The 19,889-nt window shown below is 50.4% G+C and overlaps 2 protein-coding genes across 3 annotated transcripts; both read left to right on the forward strand.

Annotated features, from left to right (window-relative positions):
- The first annotated feature begins 552 nt into the window (after window positions 1-552).
- On the forward strand, window positions 553-12,931 carry TMX1 (thioredoxin related transmembrane protein 1). 2 transcript variants are annotated; one of them, XM_048486188.1, is made up of 8 exons: window positions 553-730; window positions 2,725-2,840; window positions 5,103-5,148; window positions 6,152-6,280; window positions 8,621-8,666; window positions 9,316-9,417; window positions 9,801-9,870; window positions 11,410-12,931. In XM_048486188.1, the coding sequence occupies exons 1-8, from the start codon at window positions 579-581 to the stop codon at window positions 11,571-11,573; spliced, it is 825 nt and encodes a 274-aa protein (XP_048342145.1). In that variant the 5' UTR covers window positions 553-578; the 3' UTR covers window positions 11,574-12,931. The 2 variants fall into 2 exon arrangements, with proteins under 2 accessions (XP_048342145.1, XP_048342146.1); XM_048486189.1 differs by lacking the exon at window positions 9,801-9,870.
- Window positions 12,932-13,185: 254 nt separating this feature from the next.
- On the forward strand, window positions 13,186-17,475 carry LOC125427119. The gene is made up of 2 exons (XM_048486187.1): window positions 13,186-14,459; window positions 16,622-17,475. Exons 1-2 carry the CDS (start codon window positions 13,577-13,579, stop codon window positions 16,663-16,665), a joined length of 927 nt encoding a protein of 308 aa, XP_048342144.1. The 5' UTR covers window positions 13,186-13,576; the 3' UTR covers window positions 16,666-17,475.
- The last annotated feature ends 2,414 nt before the right edge of the window (window positions 17,476-19,889 follow it).

Here is a 19,889-nt window from a genome sequence, read left to right on the forward strand (position 1 = left end):
AAAAATACAGGCTTCTGGTCACTTATACAGAGATCCCATTTTGATTCTTCATATCTTTGGTTCACATGAATTTCCATATTCCTTAATCAAATACAAATTATAGACACTCTGATCCATCTCCACAATATGCATGGGTGTGTATGTGTATTCGCATAAAAATGTATGTGTGTTCGCCCTGTATGTATTTGCATATGTGTATAAAAACGCGAGATGCAGCCCCCAGGTATGCAACAGAAGGACCTGCCAGGAATCCAAACTGCGGCCTCCTGCTTTGTAATTTAATTATCTGCTTAAATTAACGTGTTGCTTTGCTTTGCTTTTTCCCTGCTCGCCCTGGCGCCTCCCCTGTCGGATTTCTGCCTGTGATGAACCAGCCTGGAACCCGGGCCAGAGCCAGGCCCTTCGCCGCTATCTGCGCAGGCGCAAGGCCGCCGCAGCCGCGGGCAGAGAAGCAGAAGCTATTGGCCGGCGAGTGGAGGCCGTTAGCCAATCACAGCTCCCACTCCGCGGTTACGCACGCTTCCCTTTCCTTTCCGGACATGCGCAGAGGCGTCCGGGGACGACAGACGCGGGTCAAGATGGCGGCCTCCGTGGCGGGCTGGGCGGCGGCGGCGCTGCTGCTGCTGGTGGCGGCGGCGGCCGGTCCGGGGGTGTCCGGGCGGAGCCAAGTGCGGGCGCTGAGCGACGGGACGTGGCGGGAGCTGCTGGAGGGCGAGTGGATGGTGGAGTTGTGAGTGGCTCTCTGCACATGCTCGGAGGCACGGCCGCAGGGGCTGGCGGGCTTGGCAGGAGCCTCTCGCCCGCAGGGGGGCGAGGCTGGCTCGGGATGAGACTGCTCCAGGTGTTGTCGGTGGGGTTGCCACCTCTCCGGGAGCTGGTAAACCGCCTGTGGTAACAGGGTTGCCAGCCTCCTGGTGAAGCCTGGAGAAAGCAGCAGCAGCAGCAGCAGCAGCAGCTTTGGGAGGCGGGCTCTGCGGGGGGCGCCAGGCGCTGCTGAGGCTCTTCCCAAAACCTCGCCCTCCCCGTGGTCCCGTCAGGGACTCTGAACGTGCAGGAAGCCGCCTTGGGCTGAGTCTGGCGACTGGCCCGGAAGAAGCCGTCATTGCCTGCTCAGACTGTCAGCGGCCCTGCAGGGGCCCCGGCGGAGGCCTTGTGTGTCTGCCACGTCACGATCCTCCAGCTGCCGACACAGCAGGCGCTTCACCTCTGAGCCACGAGCAGGGCTGGAGGCAGCCCTGGAGACCCCCCCAGTGCAGTGTTTCCCAACCTTTTCGAGGTCAGGGTACCCTTGACCTCACTCTTCATATCTCAAGGTACCCCTGCCGCCACCCCCCACCTTCCCCTCCCATTGCCCCTGCTTGCCACACCCCCCACCTTCCCCTCCCAGGGTGAAGGGAAGCACTGGGTGTGTGTGTGTGTGTGGCTGCTGACCTTGCAGCAGGCCCTGCCTCATGGGCCAGCTCCATGTCCTTGCTGGCGCTGGTGGGAGACACCACAAAAATGAGGGGGCAGCGGTAGTGTTGCCACGGTACCCCTGGGACATGCTCACGGTACCCCAGGGTACCACGGAACCCTGGTTGAGAATGGCTGCCCCAGTGTTATGGTTACTGTTCTGTTCTCCATGCAAACTAAAACCAGGTGCTGCACTTGGCCAGAACAGAGTGCGAGACCCGCAGACAAATCAGCAACAGTTCCAAAAAAAGGGGGGGGGGAGGTTAATAGTAATGAAAGTTTAGGACTCTTGACTCCTCCCATGAAGCCTAACTAAATAAAGAATACTTGTGATGCTGGAAGACAATTGGAGACTGAAACCACTGAAGTTTGCAGGCGCCAATTCTTGCTTGCTTCCAAGAGAGTCTGCTGGGCTTGTTCCTCTTCTGAGCTCTCCCGACCTGGACTCTATTTTCCTGCAATTCTGTTGGAATTAGATTACTCAGAATTCTGTGGATTTCCCCAACTCCACCCCCCCAAATCTCCAGGTATTTCGCAACCTAGAGCTGGAATCCCTAGCCCTGGTCCACCTTCTGTGGCACATGAACCCAAGAAAACGTCTTACACTGAATCAGACGCTTCTGTCTGTATGGTCTACTCAAACTGGTAGCAGCTCTCCTGGGACTTAGGTTGAGAAAGGTATTTCACATGGCCTGTAGCCTAATCTCTTCAAACTGGAGATGTTGCCAGGGGTTGATACCGTCATCTGTACACAAAGCTGCCGCCCCTCTACAATTTTCTTTCTCTAAATAGGCAATCTTAGTTGGCCTCAAAGCCGGCGACAGCGCTGGGATTTGTTGTAACACACAGGAAGGCGCCGTCAGCTGTGGCTCTCTTCTTTAGCCTGGCAAGCAGTGGCTTTTGTCCAGTCCCAGTTAGGTGGACATCTGTAACTAGATGGGTCTTTGTAAAGCTACATTTTCCACTGCTCTCTTCCAGCTCTTCTCAGAGCTGAAACCTCAGATCTTGATGCGATCACGGCACCTCTAAAGAGGTGAGCTGAGAGAAGAATTTGTGCATTTCCAAGGAGAGGCAACATGTCAGGGGCTATTCAGAACAGGGTCCAGAATTTCTTGCAGGAGGCTTTAAAAGATGCAGTCAAATCTGTTGTTTTTGTGGAAGGAGAAAATTATATTTTGGGTACTCCACATCAGTATTATTAGAGTGTTGTTAGCGTTAAAGATGAATTCTGTTTTGCATGTAGCAATCACTGATGTGAGCTTCCTTTTCTAGCTACGCTCCTTGGTGTCCTGCGTGCCAGAACTTACAACCTGAATGGGAAAATTTTGCTGAATGGGGCGAGGACCTTGAGATTAACGTTGCAAAGGTAGATGTGACGGAGCAGCCAGGTAGGTATAGTTTGTGTCTGTAGTGGTGAAAGTGTGCCAAGTTTTTAGCATGTTGTGCAATATTTTGGTGAGCTCCATCCCCTCACAAGAAGGCACCACGCTTTCTAGATTCTTTGGAAACTTTTCAGGGCTTCCCCCAATAAAATTATCAGCTGTGGAAGACGAGCTTCTTCGCCATTGCTGATCCTTGAAGCCACAGGGTAGAGCTAGCTAAGCTCTTAACTCAGAATTGGCACACAGCGAGGGGCTTAACCCTGTGTAGAGTTTATGATATTATACTGTTGACGTCTGTTGCTTTATACCTTTATGTTTATTGTGGCTCACAATGTTACGTTTACAGTGCTGTGGTTATTGTTATAATGTTCTGTTTATGATGTTATATTTATGGTGTTACGATTATGACATTTATGATGTCTTATTGTTACAATTAGTGTTGTGGTTTATATTGTGCACCGCCCTGAGCCTTTTTGGGGAAGGCAGTATATAAATAAATGTAATAATAATAATAATAGTAATCAACCAACGCACAGTCTTCTACAGTTTGGAAGAGTTCTGTAGACAACAAGTCAGCACAGGAAGGCTTGGCTGTATATAAGCTGTACTCTGTGAATCTTACCTCTGTTGTGAATTTACTGGGGCGGGGTGGCTTTGGGAAGATGCATTCTCTATATGGAGAGGATAATTCTTGTTTACTCTGTGGTGCCAAGGGAATATGCTTGAGATAATATAAAACGTTTGGAATAAATGCAAGGCACTTTGCCAGCTTCCTCTAATTAAAAGTAGCCAATCATGTATAACTCATTCAGGAATGTGAAGGGACAAATAACTTTGTGGCATATTTCATGAGCCTTGAACTTGTAGAACTGCTTGTTGCCCTGTTTGAAATGTTTCAATTCCTGTTTTTAAATGCAGCTGTTGTACCAAAGATCCTAGATCAGGGGTGTCCAACTCTAGCGCTTCAGATGTTCATGGACTACAATTCCCATCAGCCTCTGCAGCCATTCCAGCAGGGACTGATGGGAATTGTCATCCATGAACATCTGAAGTGCCAGAGTTGGACACCTCTGTCCTAGATGAAGGATAAAGTGGGCACTTGACTAGTGAATGAGGCAGCACCCTTGGGAAGGAAACTCACTGGTCTAAAAATTGCTGCTGTAAGAAATTGGCAGCATTTTAAGAACAAGGCCTGGTAATTAGTTTTGTCCTGTTGTTCAGACTGTGTAATCCGCTTTTAGTCTCAGCAAGAAACGTGAACTATAAATGTAGTAAATCAATACATCGCTGGGGATCCGAGTGTTGTGAATGCAAAGAGCTGAGCGCAGACTTTCCATTCTTGGACAGTGGGGTTTAAGGGATGCTCAAAGTAAGGGCAAGTGGGGAGAAAGAACGTCCTGAGGAAAAAGCTCCCATCTGTGGTCTTGGGAGATAATCCACAAGTATACCTGCTGTTTATGACTGAATACATTCAAGTATTGGATCAAATTATGTTTTAACTCTGATGTGCGCAGTTTAATATACACAGCACGCCCAGACCTATTTGCCTCCGAATGGTATCAACTTCTCAAATCAAAAAATTTACTCCATAGGTTTATTACTTGAAGATCTCTGTATGCTGACACCCAGAGAGATTTTCCGAACCTTAAAAAGTAGACTTCTAGAACAGGAATATCATATCTTGTTGGGGCAAGCAAATAAATCATGCTCACCCCTCTCAGTCGGAATAATACCGGAATGGGGCACATAGCCACATATCTTGAATTATTAACTGAACCCCAACAGAGATGGATTATCACAAGGGCCAGATCCAATACCTTCCCATCGGCCATTACAAAGGGTCGTTACTTATCCATCCCTCTCCAGTATCGGGTTTGTCCTAATACTGTAAAAAAAATAAAGTGGAGACTCTTGCTCACATTATTCTTGACTGTCCGAGATATGTGGGCATTAGGAATTTCTCTCCCAGGCTGGCCCTAGACAAATCTGAAAGAGACTCTGACTGCTCTGTTGTGGAGCTTCTGTTAAACAACACAGATGTCATGCTCTTGGAAAAAGTAGCAAAATTTCTTTTAGAAGTGACAGAACTTTCTAAGTAATGTATACTGCTATTTACAGTCTTCCTGTCTGCGCTTTGAATGTACTCTTGATTTGTATTTCAAAAATGTCTGGCAACGCTCTAGAACCTATCTTTAAATGCCAAATAAAGGTGGTTGTTGTTGTTGTATATCTGCTGTTTCAGATGGACTTTGCTTCTCTCTTTGTTAGGGCTGAGCGGACGGTTTATCATAACTGCGCTCCCGACCATCTACCAGTAAGTATTTCAGGCTGTAAGAGAATGTGGTGGATGTGAGTGTGAGGTTTTTTAAATTTTATATTCAGAACTGGAAAATTCCCTGGGCCCAGTTGCTCTCGTACAGGAACCTGATGCGTGGCACCAACGCAGGTTCAGCACTTTCCACGCCGGCTCTGATACCCCAACATTTCAAAACCGGTTTCTGGGAAGCCATGTGCTTGTGCCTCTGGTTGGCACAATGAAATGAAGTCTGGTTCTTTCTGCTGCAGTTGAGGGGGGTGGGGCTTGGAGTTGAAAAACCTGAAAGCTCAATCGAGAGGGTTAATATGTAAATTTTTGTCTGCTAAGCTGGTGCAAAGCAATCAAGCAGGATATCTGGAAATCGTTTAGTGCAGGGGTCGGGAACCTTTTCCCCTCAAAGAGCCATTTGGCTCACCCTCCCCCGCTCCCCCGCCCCACTGTTTCGGCTCGCCAGCTTCCACCGCCTTCGCTCACACCGCAGTGTCCCGGGCGTTCGCCTACCGTCCGCTGGCGGAGCCTCTGCTCTGCAGGGCGGGCGAAGAGGGTTCCGTCGGCTCGGCCTGGCCGTCCGCCGGGCGAGTGAAGCGCCCACCCTGCTCCTTGCAGGGCGGGCGAAGAGGGTTCCGGCGGCTCGGTCTGGCTGGCCGCTGGGCGAGTGAAGCGCCCGCCCTGCTCCTTGCAGGGTGGGCGAAGAGGGTTCCGGCGGCTCGGCCTGGCTGGCCGCCGGGCGAGTGAAGCGCCCGCCCTGCAAGGAGCAGGGCGGGCAAAGAGGGTCCCGGCGGCTCGGCCTGGCCGGCCCCTAGGCGAATGAAGCGCCCGCCCTGCTCCTTGCAGGGCGGGCGAAGAGGGTCCCGCAGCTCGGCTCATGGAGCCGCAGAACAGCGGCGGAAGAGCCGCATGCGGCTCGCGAGCCGCGGGTTCCCGACCCCTGGTTTAGTGCCTGAGATTGACAGGTGACAGGGCCTAAAAATGACTGACTGCCAGCTCTTCTTTCGAACAGTTGCAAAGATGGTGAATTCAGGCGTTACCAGGGTTCACGGACTAAAACTGACTTCATCAACTTCATCAGTGACCAAGAGTGGAAGTCCATTGAACCCGTTTCTACTTGGCTTGGCCCTTCTTCATTCCTGTAAGTGCCAGCAAAGATTTCTAGGCAGGTGTAAGAGTCAGGCGATAATGAAGCTGGAATCCTGTCGTTTTGTAGAGCAGAAGTTCTATTGCTCTTAACTCCCTATAACAGTGATGGCGAACCTTTTTGAGACCGAGTGCCCAAACTGCAACCCAAAACCCACTTATTTATCGCAAAGTGCCAACACGGCAATTTAACCTGAATACTGAGGTTTTAGTTTAGAAAAAACAGTTGGCTCCAAGGTGCGCGTTACTCGGGAGTAAGCTTGGTGGTAGTCGGTGGCTTTGCTTTGAAGCAATCGTGCAACACTTCGAATGGGTGAATCACAACCCTAGGAGGGTTTAGAATCAAGCCCCATTGCCAGCAACCGAGCTTACTCCCAGGTAAAGGATTGTGTTTTAGTTCTTCCCATGAAAATCAGGGGGGTTTAACAGCACTTAACAGGGTTACCTACATGTCGTTCCCAGCGGCCCAGGCCAGCCTAGATGTGTGTGTGTGGGGGGGCAATTTTTGCCCCCCCCAAATGACGAACTCTGTGCACGTGTGCCCACAGAGAGGGCACTGAGTGCCACCTCTGGCACCTGTGCCATAGGTTCGCCACCACTGCCCTATAACCCACGAGGAGCTGGCTTGGACCAGTTCTTCTACCATTTTAGGATACGTTCTGCGTTATTTATGGCGGAGAAACCCATTGATGAAAACAGCTGCAGTATTTCGGAGTCTGGGCTGTGGTCAGTGTTTTGAGCCAGCGCCAGAATGGAGAGCTCAACCTGCTGTTTTGGGGTGTGGATGTCGGTGTCCCGTGGGAGGAGATTCCGGCAGGGGAAGATGGGAGGGAATGAAACATCATGGTGATAAAGACCAGCCACAGATGCCTCGTGTGGAACCGCAGATCACGTGGTTTGGCTGTAGAGTCACAAATGCAAGCACAACTTATAAAGGAGGAGGGATGGTTTTTATACCCTGGTTTTCTCAACCGTCAGGAGTTTCAGAGGGGCTGACAAACTCCCTTTCCCTTCCTCTCCCCACCACAACCTTGTGTGGTAGGCGGGGCTGAGAAAGTTCAGAGAGAGCTATGACTGGCTCACGGTCACCCGACAGGCTTCATGTGTAGGAGTGGGGAAACCAGTCCAGTTCATCAGATTATTTCGTTAGTAGATTTCTGTGCCGCCATTCAAATACGTCCCACGATGGGCTAGATTAGGGCCTGCCACTCATGTGGAGGAGTGGGGAATCGAACCTGGATCTCCAGATCAGAGACCACCATTCTTAGCCACTCCTGGCTCTTATGTCCACAGACACGGAGTGGCATGTATCCTACCGGAGGTACTTGAACCACTAAATCCTTGAAAAGCATTGTGGGATGTTTCTTGCAGTCCAAGGAGGCCTCTGTGTTGGAGCATCTGCTTGAGAGCCCGCATGGTGTAGTGGTTAACAGCAGGTGGATTCTAATTTGGAGAACCGGGTTTGATTCCCCGCTCCTCTACTTGAGTGGCAGAGGCTTATCTGGTGAACCAGATGCGTTTCCACACTCCTACATTCCTGCTGGGTGACCTTGGGCCAGTCACGGTTCTTAGGGACTCTCTCAGCTCCACCCACCTCACAGGGTGTTTGTTGTGGTGGGTGGGGGTAGAGGGAAAGGAGCTTGTAGGCCATCTTGAGTCTCCTACAGGAGAGAAAGGTGGGGTATAAATCCCAACTGTCCTCCTCCTTCTTGCCCTGCATGAGGTCCCCGGTTCTTGCATCTCCAGCGGTGAAGGATCAAGTACCCTGTTTCCACAAATATAAGACATCCCCTGAAAATAAGACGTAGTAGAGGTTTTGTTGAAGCGCGAAATATAAGGCATCCTCTAAAAGTAAGACGTAGCAAAGTTTTTGTTTGGAAGCATGCCTGACGAACAGAATACAGAAATATAAGACATCCCCTGAAAATAAGACATAGCGCATCTTTGGGAGCAAAAATTAATATAAGACACTGTCTTATATTCCGGGAAACACGGTAGGAGGTGATGGGAAAGCCGGCTTGGTGAGCTGCTGCCAATCTAGGTAGCCACTTTGATTCACCAAGAATCTGGTTCATGACGAGTGTTTAGGCCTGCAGGCAAACCAGCTGCCGGAAGCCAAGTTGCCTTGACACAGCGGAGGGTGAGGCAGGGGAAGGCCACGGGCTTGTGCCGACAGGGAGGGAACGCTGGCCACGCGAGGGGCGTCTTTTTTGCTTGCGGCTGGCAACACTCTGGGATGTCTGGTCGTCGGTCAGTCAAGGCCAGGCCCCCGCAGGCGGTCGGGGGCTCCTTGTTGAGTCAGAGGGCTCTACTCTGGTTCTCTCCTCTGTTGCAGGATGAGCAGCATGTCGGCCCTCTTCCAGCTGTCCATGTGGATCCGGGTACGTTCTGCGTGTCTCCCTCCTCCCCGAGTCTCAGCAGTCCTTCAGCGTTCTCTAAACTGACTCCTCTGCTCCTCGGGGAGGGGCTGTGGCTCAGTGACAGAGCACCTGCTTGCCATGCAGAGGGCCGCGGGTTCCATCCCCGTCACCTCCAGTTAAAACCATCTGGTCGCAGGTGACAGGGAAGACCTAAGACTCCAGAGGGCAGTTGGCTGCCCGAGAGGACAGTGGTGGGCTTGGTGCTCCATTCATAAGAACATAAGAACTAGCCTGCTGGATCAGACCAGAGTCCATCTAGTCCAGCTCTCTGCTACTCGCAGTGGCCCACCAGGTGCCTTTGGGAGCTCACCTGCAGGAGGTGAAAGCAATGGCCTTCTGCTGCTGCTCCTGAGCACCTGGACTGTTAAGGCATTTGCAATCTCAGATCAAAGAGGATCAAGATTGGGAGCCGTAAATCGACTTCTCCTCCATCAATCTGTCCAAGCCCCTTTTAAAGCTATCCAAGTTAGTGGCCATCACCACCTCCTGGGGCAACATATTCCAAACACCAACCACACGTTGCGTGAAGAAGTGTTCCCTTTTATTAGTCCTTTTATTCAGGATACAGCATCCTCACGTAGTCGTGTCTGTGTGCTTTCCTGTCTTCCAGCACTGCCACAACTACTTCACAGAAAACCTTGGCATGCCGGCCTGGGGGTCCTACGCCGTCTTTGCTCTGGTGACTCTGTTCTCGGGACTGCTGCTGGGCCTCGTAAGTACTCCTCTCCGTGGGCAGCAGGAAGGGAAGCATCTTGTGTGATATTGGAAAGGTGCAGTGTTTTCATGCTGTGTTGAGAGGAAGGGCAGCAGTGGCGTAGCAGTTAAGAGCAGGCGCGCTCTAATCTGGAGAACCCGGTTTGATTCCCCGCTCTGCCACTTGAGCTGTGGAGGCTTATCTGGTGAACCAGATTTGCTTGTGCACCAGCTGGGTGACCTTGGGCTAGTCACAGTTCTTTGGAGCTCTCTCAGCCCCACCCACCTCGCAGGGTGTTTGTTTTGCAGTGGGGGGTGTGTGTGAGGAGGGAAAGGAGATTGTAAGCCCCTTTGAGAAAGGGGGGGTATAAATCCAAATTTTTCTTCTTCTTCTCTTTTCAGCTGATGGTGTTCCTGGCTGATTGTCTCTGCCCCTCCAAAAGGACTAGGCCGCCTCCATACCCGTATCACAGTAAGCGCATGGAGCCCTCTTGAGTTTTTAATGGTGAAGAAGTAGAATCAAACCCTCCCTCGTTCAGGATTCTGCTGAGAATTGACGTCACGATCAGCAGCGAGATTCGTGCATGTTTATGCTGTGGTGTATTTACTGCCTGCTAGTGATATAAGACGCGCTCTGTAGAGAGGTTATCCCCCCTTCTCCCACCTGGAGCTGCTTTAAGTATTCTGGAAGCTCACAGAACTGCTCCTTGCCTATAATCTGTGCTGCTTGAAATGTCTGCTGTGCTTCTTCACGAACCTCTTGTGGCAAATATTCTGGAACTGGAGGGTCCGTGGTTTGGATTCTGCCTCTGCCCCGAACCCACCAGTTGGCACCAGCCTCTGTCTCTCATGCCCTCGTTTGCAGCACTGGCATGCTAGCCTAGGCCTTCGTGGTGTAATAGTTAAGAGCAGGTGCACTCCAATCTGGAGAACTGGGTTTCATTCCCCGCTCTGCCCCTTGAGCTGCGGAGGCTTAGCTGGGGAACCAGATTTGCTTGTGCATTCCAACACACGCCAGCTGGGTGACCTTGGGCTAGTCACAGTTCTTCAGAGCTCTTTCAACCCCCACCCCCCACCCCACCGGGTGTTTGTTGTGAGGGGAAAGGAGCAGCAGTGGCGTAGGAGGTTAAGAGCTTGTGTATCTAATCTGGAGGAACGGGGTTTGATTCCCCGCTCTGCCGCCTGAGCTGTGGAGGCTTATCTGGGGAATTCAGATTAGCCTGTGCACTCCCACACACGCCAGCTGGGTGACCTTGGGCTAGTCACAGTTCTTCAGAGCTCTCTCAACCCCCACCCCCCACCCCACCGGGTGTTTGTTGTGAGGGGAAAGGAGCAGCAGTGGCGTAGGAGGTTAAGAGCTTGTGTATCTAATCTGGAGGAACGGGGTTTGATTCCCAGCTCTGCCGCCTGAGCTGTGGAGGCTTATCTGGGGGATTCAGATTGGCCTGGGCACTCACACACACGCCAGCTGGGTGACCTTGGGCCAGTCACAGCTTCTTGGAGCTCTCTCAGCCCCACCTACCTCACAAGGTGTTTGTTGTGAGGGGGGAAGGGCAAGGAGATTGTCAGCCCCTTTGAGTCTCCTGCAGGAGAGAAAGGGGGGATATAAATCCAAGCTCTTCTTCTTCTTCTTCTTCTAAGCCCCTTTGAGTCTCCCTACAGGACAGAAAGGGGATATAAAATCCAACTCTTCTTATTGGCAGAGTTGTTGAAATGACATGGAGGGAATCGTGCTGGGAGCACTCTTGAATGTCCTCGCTTGGAAGGCTTCATGTTCAGCTGAGCACTTTTGACGGCATCTTATTGGCAAAATGTCATAGGCAGTAATGAATGGGGAGAGGATGCCATTAATGAGGCGCTGGTGCTTAGCCATTGGGGTGGGGGCAGATTTACTTGAAAATGCTGCCCTAATGAACCCACGCACGTCGCAGACCCCAAGCACAGGGGCCCTGGAGCTGAGGAAAGGTCGGCTTCACAACAGTAAAAGTTTTCTTCCTTCCTTTCCTTAAAGAAACGCTACCGGAGTCTGCTGAGCCCTGGAGGCAGCTGGTGGAAGAGGCCGAGCCAAGAGGGGGTCACGAGGCTGAGCCAGATAACCACGGGCCCCGCACCTCGTCGCCAGACGCACTGAGGCAGCGAGCGGTGCCCCCTGCTGCCGGAGCAGAGAAGTCCTAGTGCCCCCGTCACTCTCCTGCATTGCTCTGCAGTGGTTGTTCGGACATGCCGGAGAAGGCCTCCCTCCTCGAGAGGACGGAGAGACGCAACTGTTTGGGGGGGGGCCCTCTGCATGAAAAGCCTCTTAGAGGCACTAGTTGGTTTGAAGCCTGGCCTTTGGACTGGCTGTGTTGGAGGCTCCGGGCCACAGACGCCTCTTAGGTGGTGCTTCGGCCAGTATGTTGCTTGGTCCCTCTGGACCGGCAGTTCACAGTGATCCCCGCCCAAGCAGGTCGGCCAGTGGGCGGAGCCTTTAGGCACAGCCGGGACTCCTCTGTTTTCTTTTTAAAAACCCTCTTCAGTGTTGCTCGTGGGAAACGGATCCTGCCGCCGTCCCGCCCCTCCCGTATCCTCCGACGTTACCCAGATGCCCCTGGGACAGGGTTTCACCTGCCAGGGGGGCAAAAGGCTTTGACCAAACCGAACGGGGACCTCTGAAATAAGCACAGATTTTGGGAGATGACCCAGGGAGTAGGGCTTCCGGGGGCCTGGGTTTCCAGGATGGCAGCCCCCACCCCCCCAACTTTGGCAAACTAGTCGTGAAGCTGAGAAGAACTGCAGTAGCTGTTTGGAGGGTGGGGGCTTCTGTTCAAAGGAAGGTGCCCCAAACTCACCTCCGCCCCTCCCCCCCTTCCGGGCTTGTAGGAGCTTTCCGTCGTGTCTGAAGCAACTGTAACGCTTGCTTCTCTGGCTTTCTCGGAAGCCCCAGATTGCTCCTCCTCTGTGTGCAGTGTTCCTTTCCGGACTGTATTTCCCAGTTTCTAACCCCACAAAGCAGGAGCGTCTGTCTCAAAATCCACACACGCACACACACACACACACATCCCGTGCCGTTTGGCTCCCCTGGTCGGGCGCGGGACCGGACGGTGATTCTGCAGGTTTGTCTTTGTTTACAATACCTTGAAAATGAAGGACCGGCGCCTCAGTCAGTGCTGTGTGCGGATTCTCCGGGCCCAGCACTGCTCTCTCCTCCCAGGTGCCTTCTCTACCAGAACCCTCAAAGGGAAACTTCCTTTCCCTGCTTCGGAACATCTTGGCTTCTGCAGCATTTCCCTTCGGCAGGGCCTCGAAGCCGAGCAGCGGGGAACCCCACGTCCATGTTTTGGTCTGTCTGCCTTCCTCCGCTTTGCCGAGCCAGCAGCGCCCTGTTCTCAGACGTGGCTTCTCCTGTGAAAAGAGTCCAGCTCGGGGCGTGGGCTTTCCAGGGTAATATGTGGCCCTTGGTACCCACAGAAGGAGCTATTTTAGTGTGGTTTTAATCTGTATGCACCCGCTGAGTGTTGCTGTGGAATTAAAAGAAGCTCTTCAGGTGGGATGGAGTTCTAAGGCTATTTTTTTGACGTGGTAGCAAAATTCACCTGCCCTGGGCAACCCTTTTGCTAGGTCTTAATGAGCTGTTCTCTGAGAGCCAGCATGGTGTAGTGGTTAAGAGCAGGTGGATTCTAATCTGGAGAACTGGGTTTGATTCCCCACTCCTCCACATGAGTGGCAGAAGCTCATCTGGTGAACCAGATGTGTTTCCGCACTCCTACACTCCTGGGTGGCCTTGGGCTAGTCACAGTTCTCTCCCAACTCTCTCAGTCCCACTTAACCCACAAGATGTCTGTTGTGGGGAGAGGAAGGGAAAGGAGCTTGTAGGCCACCTTCAGTCTCCTTACAGGAGAGAAAGGCGGGGTATAAATCTAAACTCTTCTTTGGGTAGATCCTGGAAAGTGCATCTAGCGAACAGATTGGCTTTCATCAGCCGGTGGAGGCCGACTGGTGTTAATCCACGATCTGGTGAGAGAGATCCCCTATTCCACCGCAAAGATGAATTTGGGAAGTCTTTGTTTGCTTTTTCTGATTTTGTGCAACATCATGAGGTCTTGTGCCAGGGCCGAAAGAAGCACTTGTGTGTGCCTCTCTCTGTCAAGCTGGACGTTCTGGTATCTTTTGCCGCTGGCCCAGTCTGCCCAGTAGGGAAGATGTGCCCGGTTCTCTTGAGGAGAGAAGTCTTAAGAGGCAGCAAGACACTGGGCCTGGCAGCCGGCCGTCTCCAGCACAAGTGTGTGCGTGGCTTCCCAACACCGTCGGGCAGGCTGAATGGCCAGCGGGCATCAGCTGCTGTTTGGGCTGCCTCATCTTGGTGGCCAAGCCTGCCTTTGCCCCTTTCTTGTGGTCTGGTCCTTTTTAAGCAAGGCTGTTGGGAGCAGGTTGTGGCTGCAGCGGCGTGGATGGGTTTGCTGCCCAGGGCTGGGATGGAGCTCAGCCGCTGGCTCGAAGGGCCCCTCTTTGTGCTGCTTTGTCTGCTCTGTTTTGGGGCACTGAGAGATGGTCACACCTGCATTCTGTGTGGCTCTGGAGCTTTGAGCCTGCAGGCGCCCAGCTCTGCCCTCGGCCCGCCGGATGCAGCCACACAGTATTGTGTTCTTGGCCAGAGGAAACGCAGAAACCGCCCCTGTCCTCCCACCAGATCAGATAGTTCCCCTCATTGCCATCCTTGCGAGCCCACGCCGTTGTCCCGCACAGCAGCCCCTGTCAAGCTGAGAGTTCTCGGGTTTAGTTACCTGCTACATCAAAATTCTGCCCTGTTGTGCCCATCTTCTGTGCCCGGTGGATGCAGGCGGTGGAGGGTTTGTGTGTGCCATTTTCAGTCCATGAGCGGAGGATGCCGTTTTGAACGCCCCCGTCCCCTTGGAAAGAACAAAACGGACTGTCGGGTCAGGGAAAGAGGTTGCGGCCCTGCTCATTCCTGGCGCTTCTCTTTGCAGACGGCTTCTCCTCCCCGGCTCCAGTTTGACATGGTGCAGTCCAGTCTACCCCATCTGGATTTCCTAGAAGGCAGCTGCCGCCAGTGCCCTGCGCAATGTCTTGACTACTATTGTCAAAGGCTTTCAAGGCCAGAATCACTGGGGTGCTGTGTGGTTTCTGGGCTGTGTGGCCGTGTTCTAGCAGCATTCTTTGATAAACTAAATGCTACCAAATCCCCTGGCCCAGATTGCATTCACCCAAGAGTTCTTAAAGAGCTCAAGCATGAAATTGCTGATGTTCTCACTTTAATATGCAACTTATCCTTGAAATCAGGCTCCATCCCTGAAGACTGGAAGATGGCCAATGTCACACCAATCTTTAAGAAAGGATCTAGGGGGGACCCGGGAAATTACAGGCCAGTCAGTTTGACATCTGTTCCTGGTAAATTAGTAGAATCTGTCATTAAAGATAAAATTATAAAACATGTACAAAAGCAAAACCTGTTGAGAAAGAGTCAGCATGGCTTTTGCAGAGGCAAATCCTGTCTTACAAACTTACTAGAGTTCTTTGAGGATGTAAATAGGCATGTGGATAAGGGGGAACCAGTGGACATTGTCTACTTGGATTTCCAAAAGGCTTTTGACAAAGTTCCTCACCAGAAACTATTGAGAAAACTCAGCAATGAAGGAATAAGAGGGGAAGTCCTCCTATGGATTAAAAACTGGTTGAGAAACAGGAAGCAAAGAGTGGAGTGTAAATGGGAAATTCTCACAATGGAGAGAGATGTGAGGAGTGGTGGTCCCCTCAAGGATCCGTGATATTGGGACCAGTGCTCTTTAACTTCTATCTCATAAAATGACCTGGGAAGTAGGGGTGGGTAGCTGATGGTGGCCAAGTTTGCAGATGATACCAAATTATGTAGGGTGGTGGAGAACCACAAAGCGATTGTGAGAAGAGCTCCAAGCGGACCTTGATAGAATTAGGTGAGTGGGCTAAGAAATGGCAAAATGCAGTTCAATGTAGCAAAATGCAAAGTGATGCAACATAGGGGCAAAAAATCCAAAACTTCACATTACACGCTACAGGGGTCAGTGCTATCAGTCACAGACCAGGAAAGGGATTTGAAGTCTTTAATTCGATAGTTCCATGGGAATGTCAACTCAATGTATGGCAGCTGTGAAAAAGGCAAACTCTCTATGCTGGGGATAATCCAGGAAAGGAATTGATAATAAAACTGCAAAGATTGTCATGCCCTTTATATAAAAGCAGTGAATGCTGACCACACTTGGAGTAACTGTGTTCAGTTCTGGTCACTCACATCTCAAAAAAAAGGATAGTTGAAGAGATAGAAAAAAGTGCAGAGAAGGGCGACAAGGATGATTGAGGGACACAGCACCTTCCTTATGAGGAAAGGCTGCATGCGTTTGAAGACTCCTTTTAGTTTGGAGAGGAGACGTACTGAGGGGGGGATAATGATTGAAGTCTATAAAAATTATGCATGGGGTAGAAAATGTTGACAGAAATTTTTCTCTCTTTCTCACAATACTAGAACCAGGGGGCATTCATTGAAAATGCTGGGGGGAAGAATTAGAACTAATAAAAGGAAACACTTCTTCACGCAACGTGTGATTGGTGTTTGGAATATGCTGCCACAGGAGGTGGTGATGGCCACTAACCTGGATAGCTTTAAAAGGGGCTTGGACAGATTTATGGAGGAGAAGTCAATTTATGGCTACCAATCTTGATCCTCTTTGATCTGAGATTGCAAACGCCTTAACAGTCCAGGGTGCTGGGAGCAATATGCTGCAGAAAGGCCATTGCTTTCACATCCTCATACATGGCCCAAACTCCCAAAGGCACCTGGTGGGCCACTGCGAGTAGCAGAGAGCTGGACTAGATGGACTCTGGTCTGATCCAGCTGGCTTGTTCTTATGTTCTTATGTTCTTATTCTCTCCTGACGTTTCGCCTGCATCTGTGGCTGGCATCTTCAGAGGATCTGATAGTAGATAGACCAGGATACTTCTATTCAGATGCATTCACCTATTGACCTTGCTAGCTTCATTGTTACTCCCATGCCACAGACTTCTCTGTGACTCACATGCCAGGCTACTCTGTTCAGAGGGCCTCACCTTTTGACCTCACAGTACATATACTCCACTTGCTTTCCTCTCCTACCATCAGATCCTCTGAAGATGCCAGCCACAGATGCAGGTGAAACGTCAGGAGAGAATGCTGCTAGAACTCGGCCAGACAGCCCGGAAACCACACAGCACCCCAGTCTTGGCTGCTGTTTCCACTAGAAAAGGCAGGGAGCGGCTTTGAACCCGGATGCTTCAAAGCCAGGATGGATCTCAGTGGGAGCTCGTGGCTCCTGGTTGTGGCCTGCCCAGTATTCCCCCACCCCCTTGGATGCCTGCATTTGAAGGGCCGGACGGGCCTTGCCTCTTTAACTGCGGAGACATTTCCAAGCAATAAAGCTCTACTTTCTGTGGCTGGAATAATTTCTCTGTGCGTCTTTGGGCTGGGGAATTCAGATGTCAGAAATGGATATCGCTTAAAGCCCGTGTGTGTTGGTTTTTTTCTGTCACGTTGTCAGAAGTCAAAATGCCCCCTCCCCCCCAGTAGAGGGGCAGTAGTTTAAGTGCTGATATTCTTCCTTTTTTTTAAAAAAATACCCCTTTATTTAATCAATTTTACATAGAATATTACATAGTTAAACAGCTTTAAAAGAAACATTCAGTGATATGCCAAAATAAAAAAACCAAGAATAAACAAAAAGGAAGAGAAAAGATAGAGGGAAAAGAAGAATAACCATAATGTGAATATTATAAGAAATAATAACTAAAGTTAAAGAGGGAGAAAGATAGAGAAAATTTAATAAACCTAAACTCTATTGACTTCCCCTTAGTCTCTTGTAACCAAGTTATTTTAACATATTTATATGTAAACATATATGTTGTGCCTTTCCCCTATTAACTTATATTAACTGTTATAATAATATAGACGGAAAATAATGTTGCATGTGCAAGTGCTGATATTCTTTCCTCCTTTTCTCTGTACACTTCTGACTAGAGGAAAGGAAAAAAGTCAGTCTGCTGAGCCACTGAAATTAAAAAATGCTGTTGACATTCAGTATCTGTAGTAAAGGTCTCAAAAGTTGAAATGGGGGGAGGGTTGGGGGTTGGGCAGGAAACTGCTTTTTCCAGCTAGGTTTGAGTCCTGTAGCATCTTTGAGATCAATAGAACAACAGAATCTTTATTGGGCATGAATACCAGAAAAATCACAGCAGGGAAACACAAACAAGACTAAATAGGTTAGACCAGGGGTCTGCAACCTGTGGCTCTGGAGCCGCATGCGGCTCTTTCAGCCTTATACTGCGGCTCCGCGTGGCCTGAAGGTTGGACGGTATCATGGGTGTGTCCCTCCAGGAAAGGTGAGTGGAGGGGCCAAACTGGAGGCGGCTCCGTGCAGAGCCACCTCTCTGGCTCGGTAGATCTTTGGGGCCATGGAAAACGGGTCCAAATGGCTCTTTGGGTGGTAAAGGTTGCTGATCCCTGGGTTAGACCCCTCTTACCATCAGGGCCTGCAATAGAAACTGGGCTGGTGCCCCTAGGGCTGTTTCCGTTAGCACCATTACTATTCAGTAGTTTTAGAGTACTTGCTTTTGGAGAACAGTTGCGTATAGTCCCTAGTGATAAAGCATCTCTAAAAACTGGTTGTTGTGGGTTTTCCGGGGGGCTGCGTGGCCGTGGTCTGGTAGATCTTGTTCCTAACTTTTCACCTGCATCTGTGTCTGGCATCTTCAGAGGTATATCGCAGAGAGACATCCCTAAAAACCTTGTATTTTGGGCAGCTGAGCAATATACGTTCAAGTGTTTAGATAAGAGTTGGACAATGTGGACGCACTCTATCCGATATGGGAGGATTGTCAAACCGGCTTCGGATTGGGTGGCTGCAGTAGAGACGTAGCCATCTTGCCAACCACGGGAACGATGCCAAAGTATAAAGGGGAGCACATTTTTCTTGCTGGGGGGTCAGTTAGAATCATAGAGGTGGAAGAGACCCCCAAGGGCCATCAAGTCGAACCCCCTCCAATGCAGGAACACACAATCAAAGCACTCCCGACATATGCTGATCCAGTCTTTGTTTAAAAACCTCCGCAGAAGGAGACTCCACCACTCTCCGAGGCAGTGAATTCCACAGCCGAACAGCCCTGACGGTCAGGAAGTTCTTCCTAATGTTTAGGTGGAGTCTCTTTTCCTTCACCTTGAATCCATTACGCTGTGTCCTATTTATTTATTTATTTATTTATTCGACTTCTATACTGCCCACCCCCGGAGGACTCTGGGCGGTGTACAACAACTGATATAATCTAAAATAACAAGAAGAGCACATTCAATAAGTGTCCTAGTCTCTCAGACAGCAGAAAGAGTTGTTGCTCTTGATCAGAGAGTCTTGTTTTAATTTCCCTTAATATTTCTTGAGGCTCGAGCATAACAAGGGCCTCCAATGATAGACCGAGAGTGATGAGTTTGCCTATAATTGTCCTCCACCATTCAGGTACTTGGAGATCTGGTAAGGCACTATAGCAGGGGTGTCTGACTCTGGCGCTGAGATGTTCATGGACTACAATTCCCATCAGCCCCTGCTGCCATGGCCAATTGGCCATACCAGCAGGGGCTGATGGGACTTGTAGTCCATGGACATTTGCAGCGCCAGAGTCGTACACCTCTACACTATAAAGTAGGCTACTGGGCTCAATGCGAAAACATAAAATTACTCAGAACGTAAAGCTAAGTAGAAGAGAGAAGAGAAGAGTTTGGATTCATATCCCCCCCTTTCTCTCCTGTAGGAGACTCAAAGGGGCTGACAATCTCCTTGCCCTTCCCCCCTCACAACAAACACCCTGTGAGGTGGGTGGGGCTGAAAGAGCTCCGAGAAGCTGTGACTAGCCCAAGGTCACCCAGCTGGCATGTGTGGGAGTGTACAGGCTAAACTGAATTCCCCAGATAAGCCTCCACAGCTCAGGCGGCAGAGCTGGGAATCAAACCCAGTTCCTCCAGATTAGATACACGAGCGCTTAACCTCCCACGCCATGCCCTAGTTATTAAGGGGTGCAAACCAACCTCCAAGCACAAAACCACATATGGTACACAGTGAAGTATCCCCCAAATTTTATAGGGATATGATTATTGGACCCTCACTACTATATTACTCCATGAGCCGATCCATAATGGCACCCCGTACAGAAGATGTGCTACTTTGACTTGATAAACCTTTAAAGCTGCAGGAATATACTTCTGCCCTTTGGAGTAGAAAAACTGACTCACTGTTGCAATGGTGGTAGAACAGCCCTTGACTTCAGCATTTCTGTGGCGAACCTGTTTGGCATTAGGCTGGAAATAAATCCCTGAATATTTAAACAATTTCACTTGTTCAATAATAGTTTCTTGTAAAATCCATCCATAAGCTTTAAACTACTCGGAAAGTACCATAATTTTGGGTTTTGTAGTATTGAGGGTTAATAGCCTGTGCAGCAAGGACT

Source organism: Sphaerodactylus townsendi, linkage group LG02, assembly GCF_021028975.2.
Source record: "Sphaerodactylus townsendi isolate TG3544 linkage group LG02, MPM_Stown_v2.3, whole genome shotgun sequence".
NCBI classification, from domain to species: domain Eukaryota; kingdom Metazoa; phylum Chordata; class Lepidosauria; order Squamata; family Sphaerodactylidae; genus Sphaerodactylus; species Sphaerodactylus townsendi.

Excerpts from the sequence above, each read along its gene's own strand:
- TMX1 (XM_048486188.1), top strand. The coding sequence starts at position 579 with ATGGCGGCCTCCGTGGCGGGCTGGGCGGCGGCGGCGCTGCTGCTGCTG. Across the intron at positions 731-2,724 it reads GGCGAGTGGATGGTGGAGTT|CTACGCTCCTTGGTGTCCTG; the intron begins GTGAGTGGCTCT and ends TTCCTTTTCTAG. Across the intron at positions 5,149-6,151 it reads GCGCTCCCGACCATCTACCA|TTGCAAAGATGGTGAATTCA; the intron begins GTAAGTATTTCA and ends TCTTTCGAACAG.
- LOC125427119 (XM_048486187.1), top strand. The coding sequence starts at position 13,577 with ATGTGCCCGGTTCTCTTGAGGAGAGAAGTCTTAAGAGGCAGCAAGACA. Across the intron at positions 14,460-16,621 it reads CCGCCAGTGCCCTGCGCAAT|TCTTGGCTGCTGTTTCCACT; the intron begins GTCTTGACTACT and ends ACAGCACCCCAG.